General features: G+C 36.2%; 1 protein-coding gene and 1 pseudogene across 1 annotated transcript; both read left to right on the forward strand.

Annotated features, from left to right (window-relative positions):
* Nucleotides 1-7,657: 7,657 nt before the first annotated feature.
* Nucleotides 7,658-9,094, forward strand: CT83 (cancer/testis antigen 83). The gene is made up of 2 exons (XM_011386140.1): nucleotides 7,658-7,732; nucleotides 8,786-9,094. Exons 1-2 carry the CDS (start codon nucleotides 7,658-7,660, stop codon nucleotides 9,092-9,094), a joined length of 384 nt encoding a protein of 127 aa, XP_011384442.1.
* Nucleotides 8,203-8,321, forward strand: LOC111734292 (annotated as a pseudogene).
* Nucleotides 9,095-10,027: the final 933 nt, after the last annotated feature.

Here is a 10,027-nt window from a genome sequence, read left to right on the forward strand (position 1 = left end):
AGACTGAATGTCAGAAGCATGGTGGTGTGAGTGATGTCCCCGGATCTCTTCCCTCGAAATAACAGCATCTACAACTCCACAAATAACACCCAACCTACACACAAGCACGTCTGAGAGATTCGAGCATCAGAGCATCCAAAGGTGGGCAAATCTGTATGAGATTGGGAGTCAAATTAGGAGTGTGAAACAAAGGAGCTGCCTTAGGCAGCCTGAGTTCCCTGCAGGATGAAGGGTGGGGGAATTTCGCAGCGGGGTCTTGGACCTAGGAAACCTGGAGTAGTACTGCCTGAGTGATCAGCATATTCCTCTCAGTGGACCCCAGGGATCAGGACAGAGGGCAGGGCAGAGACTCCGTAGGGGAGAGTCAACAGCTGTGGTTCAGCAACTGCCATTGCCAAGCGGGATGCTAAAAAACAGGAGCTTGGTCATGCTCCGCTCCCACCAGCCCAGAGCACCATCCTCTCCTGCCCACATTTCCTCTCAGAGCTAGCAACACCGAGCCCCAAGGGAATTTGCACAGTCAATACTGAAACATACATTACAGCTGGTAACTGAGACAGGCGCAGGTGATATGGATACAAGACTACTGAAACCTGGGGGACTGCACTAAGGGAAGTGAAACAGCCACACACATGGCAGACTATCCCCAAAACTCCACCCCCACCCACTCAGGCTGAGTCAGGAGGAAGCAGCAGAACATTGTATCTGACTATTGGGGCAGTAACAGAACCTCCGGGCCTTTTCAGAGACTCAGAGCCCCATTGCACATCACATCCTTTCACAGGGGTGGAGTGCTGGGACTGAGGGACCTGATTGCAGAGAAAGCACACAGCCCTCTGGAGAGGGGAGGAGCAATTTTAGCCTCAAAGCAGAGATCCAAGAAGCTTGGATGCCACCTACTGGAAATCAAAAGAAAAACTCTTCTTATCAACCTAAACAGAGATCACTAAATAATAAATTTAATTTTTTTTAAAAAAGCAGAGTATTCCCATTAGTGCCCAGGTGAAGAAATAGTCCATCAAACACCATGAACAACCAAAGTGACAAGGCAATTCAGAAAGAAAGTAAAAATCTCCAGAAAATAAGCTCAAAGACATAGAAATATGCGATTTAAATGACAGAGAATTCAGGATTGCTCTTCTGAAAAAACTTAACGAGATGCAGGAAAATTCTGACTGTCAATTTCAAGAAATTAGAAATGAAATAAATGAACAAAGTGAATACTGTATCACGGAGATTGGTAAAAAAAAAATAGAACTTCTGGACATGAAGAACATATTAAAAGAGATGAATAATGAAATAGTAAGCTTAGAAAATAGAGCTGACTAGATGGAGGAAAGAATTAGTGATATCAAAGACAGAAACCTGGAAAATAATGCAGAAGGAGGAAGAGAGAGACTTGTGACACCATTGGTAAAAGTAACATAAGAATAATAGACATACTAGAAGGAGTAAAGAGGGAGAAGGGAACAGAGAGTTTATTCAAACAAATAGTTGACAAAATGTCCCAATCTATGGAAAGAACTGGATCTTCGAATCCAAGAAGCAAACAGAGCACCCAATTATCTCAACACAAAAAGACCTTCTCCAAGACACATTATATTAAAATTGTCAAAAATTAATGACAAAGAAAGAATTCTCAAGGCAACCAGGGAAAGGAAGACAGTAACCTGTAAAGGAAAACCAACAGATTATCATCAGACTTCTCAGCACAAATCTAACAAGCATGGAAGGAGTGGAACCAAATGTTCAAACTACTGAAGGAAAGAAATTACCAGCCAAGAATAATATATCCAGCAAAGCTCTCCTTTAGATATGAAGGAGAAATAAAGACCTTTACAGACATATAAAAGCTGAGGGACTTTTCCACTGCAAGGCCTGAATTATGGGAAATATTGAAGGGGGTCATTCTACCTGAAAAAAAAAGGACAAAAAAATATATAACTATGTATAAAATGACCAACAGGCAGACAGAAGCAGAAAAGTGCAACCCTTATTAAGAACAAGGTATTATAAGTTAAATATTTTATAATGATTAAAGTAAGAAAAAAACACTTTAAAAAGAGAACAAGACAGTAAAAAATACAGGGAACTACAGATCAGTAGATGCCTGGAGGCAAAGGATCCACGTGGAGGAATATAATAGAACTACTATGGCCCCGGGAAGAAACTATGGTGAAACATTTTGGGAAATTAAGACATTTAAAAGCAGCTGGTGAGATGAAAATTTAAAAAATAATAATAAAATAGCACAGCCACAGACTCAGAGAGGCACATGCTTAGAAAAGACCTGAGAAGACCTCAAGCTGTCACCCTGGGCTGATCCCAAGGCTCATGAGTCCTCTAATTAGTGAATGTCTTCCATGTCAGTCTGCAATGACTGGAAGAGGTGGCCACTTTTTCAAATCAACAATTTTTAACAAAGTATTAAAAGACATATGAAGAAACAATAATTCCCGGTCCATTCAAAGGAAAAAATATATCTTCACTAACCATTCCTGAAGGAACTCTTGCATTGGATTTATTAGAGAAAAAAATTTTTTAAAGTGTCTTAAATATGCTCAAAGAACTTAAAAGATACATGGATGAAAATACTAAAGGAGTTTGGGGAAAATATATATGAATAAAATGAGAATATTAACAAAAATAGAAATGATAAAGAATCAAAGAAGTTCTGAAGCTGAAAAATATAATAACTAAATTGAAGGTTTTTCTAAAGGAGTTCAAAATAAGACTAGAACAGAAAGAAAAAAAATCAGTGAAGTCGAAGACATTGAAAATTATAGAGACTGAGGAGTAAAAAGAAAAAAAAGACTGAAGAAAAGTGAACAAAGCCTAAAGGACTTGTGAGACACCAGCAAGTGGACCAACATATGCATTATGGAAGTCTCAGAAGAAGAGAGAAAGGTTATTTGAAGAGAACTTCTCAAACGTAGGTAATATGTAAATATACAAATCTAAGAAGCTCTGAATAATAAACTCCAAGAGATCTACACCAAGACATTTTAATCAGATTGTGAAAGCCAAAAGCAAAGAGGAAATAATAAAAACAGCAAAAAAAAAAAAAGTGACTTATCATTTACAAAGATTCCCCAATAAAACTGTGGTTGGATTTCCCAGCAAAACCCTTGCATGCTAGAAGGTAGTGGGATGATATATTTAATGGGCTGAAAGAAATAAACTGTCAACTTAAATTCTACCTCCAGCAAATATGTAAGTCACGAATAAGAGAGAAATTAAAACATTTCCAGACAAAGATACCTGAAGGAGTTTATCACCAATAGACCTATACAAAAACAAATGCTAAAAGAAATCCTTAAGTCAAAATGAAAGGACACTAAGCAGTAACTCAAAGATCTCTAGTAAAAGAAAATGCATGGGCAAATATAAAAACAAAAGTAGCATAGTAATTTTGGTTTGTAGCCCCACTTGCTATTTTCTACAGGATTTAAGAGACAAAACCAAAAAAATAATTATAAATATTTGTAATTGGGTACACAATATGTAAAGATGCAATTTGTGAAATTAATAACAAAATGTTGAGAAAGGAGCAGAGTTGTAAAGAAGCATTTATGCATGCGGTTGAAGTTAATTTGGTGTTAATTTAGTAAAGTAGATAGTCATAACATTAGGATGCATTCTTAATCCTCATAGTAACCACAAATAAAATATCTAGAATATAAGCAATAGGAAATAAGAAAACAGTCAAAATACTTCACTATATAAAAAGTCAACTAAAGAAAAATGAAGGCAGTAATCTAGAAAATGAGGGACAAAAAAAATTATAAGAGGTACAAAAAAACAATAAATAAAATGCTAAAATGCTTACAAGCAATTCTTCAAACATAAATAAATTAAACACCCTAATCAAAAGACACAGATTGGCAAAATGTATTTAAATAAGCAATTCTTCAAACGTAAATAAATTAAACACCCTAATCAAAAGATGTAGATTGGCAAAATGGATTTAAAAAAACAGGACCCAAGTATATGTTGTCTAAAAAATATAAGGACATGCAGAAATTGATAGTAAATTGATGTAAATAAAAAAACCATTCTACATAAATAGCAATAAAAGAAAAGAGCAATGTTGACTATACTAATATCAAACAAAAAAGATATTAAGTCAGGAACTGTTACAAGAGGCAAAGAAGAACATTATATACTGATAAAAGGTCAATACAGCAAGCAGATGTCACAAGTATAAACATATATGCACCAACCACCAGAGTTACTAAATATATGAAATAATCATTAACAGAATTGAAGGCAGAAATAGAGAACTCTGCGACAATAGTAGGAGACTTCAATACCTCTTTTTTTAAAAATAGAACAACCTGACAGAAAATTAATAAGGAAATACAAGACTTGAACAACACTATAGACTAATTAAACCTAACAGACATGTACTCGGCAATCGCTGAATATATATTTTTCACAAGTACACATGAAAAGCTCTCCATGATAGACCGTATGTTAGGCTGTGAAATAAGCCTTAATAAATATAAAAAGATTGAATCATACAAAGTATCTTTTTTTATTACAATGGATGAAACTAGAAAACCAGGAAATTAAATTGGCAATTAAACAATACACTCTTAAACAACCAATGGGTCAAAGATTCACAAATGTTTTGATTTTTCACAAAGGAAATGAGATAATACCTTGAGGCAAATGAAAATAAAAATACAACATACTCAAAGTTATGAGATGCATCAAAATCAGTGATAAGCAGAAAATGTATAGTTTTAAATGCTTTCACAAAAAAAAATAAAGAAGAAGAAGAAAGGCCTCAAATCAACAACCTAGCTTCATACCTTAAAGACATAGGAAAAGAAGAACAAACTAAACTCAATGTTAGCAGAAAGACGGAAATAATAAATATTAGAGCAGAAATAAAGGAAATAAAGAATATCAAAACAATATGAAAAACAAGAGCTGGCAATTTGAAGAGATCAACAAAATTGACAAATGTTTAGCTAGATTGACTAAGAAAAAGTTAAGATACAAATAACAAAAATCAGAAAAGAAATAGTGGGCATTACTGCTGATTCTACAGAAATAAAATGAGTTATAAGAGAGTACTATGAACAACTGTACCCCCAACAAATTGGATAACCTAGATGAAATGGAAAATTCCTGGAAACACACAACCTACGAAGACTGAATCATGAAGAAATAGAAAACATAAATATATCTAAAATTGATAAGGAGATTGAATTAGTAATCAAAAACCTTCCAACAAAGCAAAGTCCAGGACCAGATAGCTACACTGTTGAATTTTACCAAATATTTAAAGAATGATTAACATCAGTGCTCAAACTCTTCCAAAAATTTGAAGAGGATGGATGACTTCCTAATGTCTTCTACGAAGCCAATATTATCCTGATACCAAAGCCAGGCAAAGGCACTACTAAAAAGAAAAAAAAATTATAGACCAATATCCTTTATGAATATTAATGCAAAAAATATTTGACAAAATGCTAACGAACTGACACTATTTGAGATTTCTAGTTTCCGGTCCACCATGTAAGAAGCTTGGAAGTTGACATTCCATTCTTACAGCAAGTAAAAACTGAACAAACTTAAAAATCAACTCATCTTCTTATAATCATAAGAAAAGTGAGGTCACTGGGTAAATGTCCCTAAATTAGACAAAAAGGAGAATACAAAGAATCACCACTTACCAAAGCAGAAATTAATAAATAGCAACATTTGAGGGAGTGCTAGGATAGGAAACCATGAATTGTAACTGATGAACTGCTGGAGACTCCATGTGGACAAGTCTGAAATATAAGAACCTCAGAGGCCAACAGGCATCAGCAGCCCCCAACTTTTGAGAGTTTTACTACCTAGAGTTCTACCAGATTATTGCAGTGAATATTGGAGAAAAATGCTCTTATGTTTCTGGCAAGGGAATGAAAAAGAAACCATCATGAAATATGCCAGAGAATTCTATTATTCTTGTAACATGTGCTCATAGTAGAAACTATTTAGCCAGAGGCTAGCATTCTGAGGTTTTATCAGAGGCTACATAACATGAGGGAGTAGAAATAACCAATTCCAGCTGGCTTTAGCCTTCCATGGAAGAAAGGAAATGCTCAGCTTCAGTCCCAGTTAGCCTTCCACATGAGAGAAGGGAAATACTAAACTCCAGCCCTCTCTAGCCATTCTGTCCTTCCTAAAGTGGGGTAAGGGGACTAAGATGCATGTGTCAAGTTCACAATCTAAGGTACAGGCTCACTAAAACACTAAGACCTAAACATAGGACTGCAGATGTTTCGTTTCCCCCACATACACCTTATTACCACATTATGAAACTTGATGGACAGACTAAAAGGAGAAAACACAGTTTGAAGAGACAAAGCAGCATCAAACCAGACTCAGATATAATAGGGACTTTGAGATAATCAGATTGAGAATTAAAAAAACAATTATAATTAATGTGCTAAGAGCTCTAATGTAAAAAGTAGACAACATGCAAAAATAGATGGGTAATACAAGCAGAGAGATGGAAAGTCTAAACAAAGAAAAACTAGAGATCAAAAACACTATAAAAGAAATGGAGAATGTCTTTGATGGGTTTATAAGTAGACTGGACACAGTTGAGGAAAGAATCTCTGAGTGTGAGGATGTGTCAATAGAAATCTCCAAACCTAAAATATAAAGAAAAAAAAAAAGACTGAAAAAAAAAAAAACCAGAATGAAGTACCAATGACTGTGGGACAACTACCAAAGGGGTAACATATGTGTGATGAGAATACCAGAAGAAGAAAGAGAGGTGTAAGAGAAGGAGGAGGAGAGGAAACATTTAAAGCAATAAGGACTAAGAATTTCCCCCAAATTAATGTCAGACATGAAACCACAGATCCAGGATGCTCTGAGAACAACAATCTGCTTTTGCTACTAGTTTCAAATGATGTTCCTTGACACCTGAATCCGTTTGTGCATTTCCAAAAGTAGATACAGTATTAAAAGTACGTATAGCACAAAATTGTTGCAAAATTGTATGGGAAAATGTCCCTGGAATTACTTTTTAAACTGCACAGCCATACAAATGTACACAATTATTCAATGAGAATAGGGTTGCAGTGAATTCTAAAATAGGAATGGGGGCATGGAGGTTTCTGGCAAAGTCTTACAATTTGTGGATAACTACTTTTTATGGTGTATTTCTGTCTTGTTTTTGAACTTGTTTTGAAATAAATAATGGAATGGTTGCAGCAAAGACAAAGATATGTTATAAAAAAAAAAAGAAAAAAAGGAGGCAGGAATACTTTTGAATTTTTGCATTTAACCCAACAATTTGGAGCCTGCACTTCTACCATGTTTCAGCTTCTTGGAAACCCCTAACTCCTCCACTGTCTTCTACTCTCCCGGCTAACGACCTGAGACAGTTAAGCAAGTGCTTCCTGGTTTCCTGCAAGCAGGATTTTACGTCCTCTGATTGTGGCGTAGCCCTTCTCCCCCACCCCCTCCCCATGCGCATGCTCAATTGTGAGGTCACATGCCCTCCAGCATATAAAGCTGGACGCTGAAGCGTATCCCAGTTGCGCCAGGCAGTGCCAGACGCTTGGCGCTCTGGCCCCGGGCTTCTTGAGTCCGGGTGGCTAGTGGCCCCCTGCCCGCCGAGTGCCTCGGTGGCTGAAGAGGAGCTATGAGTATCTTGTTGCTCCTAGTAGGTGGCGTTCTGTTCGCCGGTATGGTTGTCTACTGGAGAAATCAGTTTCAGGTAAAGTTGTAAAAGAGATTGAAAAGAGATAAAGTTAAATGAATACATGGATGGGGGATGTGTCTAAGAGAGTAGAAAGATAGTAAAGTGGTAAGATAAGGGTGAGGGGAGGTCCCTTCATTCCTCTTTTTCTCTTGAAAGAGCCCCAGATGTTTATTCTTTACCCCCACACATCTTTCATCTTGACCAGTGAATTGACAGTTGTGGTCTGTTGTAAAAAGCTCCACATCTCTAAGTAATATGGTCAGCTTTTCACCCACTTAAAAGCTACAATTGACAGTGCCTACTCCAGACAACCACCTCTCATCTTAACCTATACCTTCTCTTTTCTTCTCTGGCTTCTACTACTCCCTTCTTTCCGTTTGACTTTTCCTCCTCTGTATTTTCCTTTTCAGCCATCTTTATGAGACCTTATGGGACATTCACAAAGAATTCAGGTCAAAGAATTCCTGGAGATATTTAAAGTTGCAGTCTGCGGCCATGCTACCCTGAACAAGCCCGATCCCGTCTGATCTCGGAAGCTAAGCAGGGTCGGGCCTGGTTAGTACTTGGAAGGGAGATCACCTAGGAAGACCAGGTGCTGTAGGCGTAAAAAATAAAATAAAAAAATTAAGGGATTGTAAACTGACAAAGTCCTTGCAATCTGTGAGTCAACCAAGGGTTGCCTCGCCTAAAAAATAGATAGATAGATAGATAGATAGATAGATAGATAGATAGATAGATAGATAGATAGATAATAAAGTTGCAAGTGATTTTAGGTAAGGGTCAGACAGGGTCCAAATACAGACCTACGGGACTGTCCAAGAAATGTAAGGCAAGGATATGACATTTTAGTCTTAAAAGACCACTTTTATATATTTTTCCCTCAGTCTGTATTTGGGAAGAGCATATTTCCAAATCAATGTAATCATTTAACAGATTTTTAATCTCTAATTCGTAGGAGAGGACAGTCAGTTCCTTTTACTAACCAAGATTAAGCATGGTGTTATTTGGTAGGATTTTTAAATTGCCGAACTCAGTAAACTACATGGGTATAATTTCCTTCCCTTACAGAGAAACAGTGGTGAAATGCCATCAAATTCAACTTCTCTTGCACTAGTAAGACCATCCTCTTCTATGGGGTCGACTAAGAACAATACTGATAAGGATCTTACAGCCAACAACATCTCTCAGGATATCTTAATTAACTTCCCACACTCCATAGCCATGCAGAAACGAATATTGGTAAACCTCGGAATGGTGGAATACAAGCTGGCTGAATTGGAACATTTCCTAGTTACCAAGGGTTTTAAAGGTGCATTAGTTAACCGGAAATCCACTGGCATGCTTACTAAACGTATTAACAATGGAAGCAATCAATAAAGACACTTTGAGTGGATTCATTTGGTTGTATGTGTTTATATTAAATGAATTATTGTTTAAAAGGGGAAGGGATACCAAGTCCAGACGTTTATCAATTTGCTAGCTCACATTTATAAAATTGATTAGATGTTGTTAATATATTTTTTTACCAGGGAAAAAATGAAAGCCCAATAAAAGCTCAAAAAAATTTTTAATAAGCTACAGTAAAAAGAATATAGTTGAGATATAGTGATTTTAACTTCATTGGAGTGAGAAACGTTTTTCTCTAATGGTTTACTGTACTGCATGTCTCCAAGTTTGCATTCAAATAAACAGGATTTGATGAGACACTTTCCATTATGCGGAATTCACTTTCTTACCATTGAGGAATCTCTGTAATGAGCTATCATTGAGCACTCTAAAATATGCCACGCACTCAGTTAAGATTTGTACTTTACACACTTGTGAAAATAGTCAATACATGCTCTTAGCCACCCATTGTAGTCAGCACTTAAAGGGGATTTCTTCCCCATCACCACCTCTCATTCACATATTATTTCATTAAAATGTACCTAAATCTTCCTTAAATTGCAAGAGTCACCTACGGAAAATGTCATGCATTTTTCTACATGGTGAAAAATCCACACCTCAAATAGCACCAACATATAGTGATTGAATGCATGTAATGTGATATGGATTAAAATTAAGAGAAGAGAAATGTCTAACCAAAGCACTATATACCTAAAACTAATTTTAAAAATTAAGATAAAAGTATGTCTAAGCTCTAGTCACCCATCTATTTCATATATTATTTTAGAAAACCCACAGAACTGAGGAGTTAACAATCTATTGACATTTACTAACAGCATTTGAACTACCTTCAAAGAAAAACTTCAAAATATCTAATATGAGTTCATCTTGTATATATGTATATAACTCACAGATTGTTCGATT

This window comes from Pteropus vampyrus, unplaced genomic scaffold, assembly GCF_000151845.1.
Source record: "Pteropus vampyrus isolate Shadow unplaced genomic scaffold, Pvam_2.0 Scaffold946, whole genome shotgun sequence".
NCBI lineage: Eukaryota > Metazoa > Chordata > Mammalia > Chiroptera > Pteropodidae > Pteropus > Pteropus vampyrus.

What these genes read in the sequence shown, in the direction of transcription:
- CT83 (XM_011386140.1), top strand. Translation starts at nt 7,658, where the DNA reads ATGAGTATCTTGTTGCTCCTAGTAGGTGGCGTTCTGTTCGCCGGTATG. An exon ending in ACTGGAGAAATCAGTTTCAG is followed by an intron (nt 7,733 to 8,785) that starts GTAAAGTTGTAA and finishes CTTCCCTTACAG; the next exon opens with AGAAACAGTGGTGAAATGCC.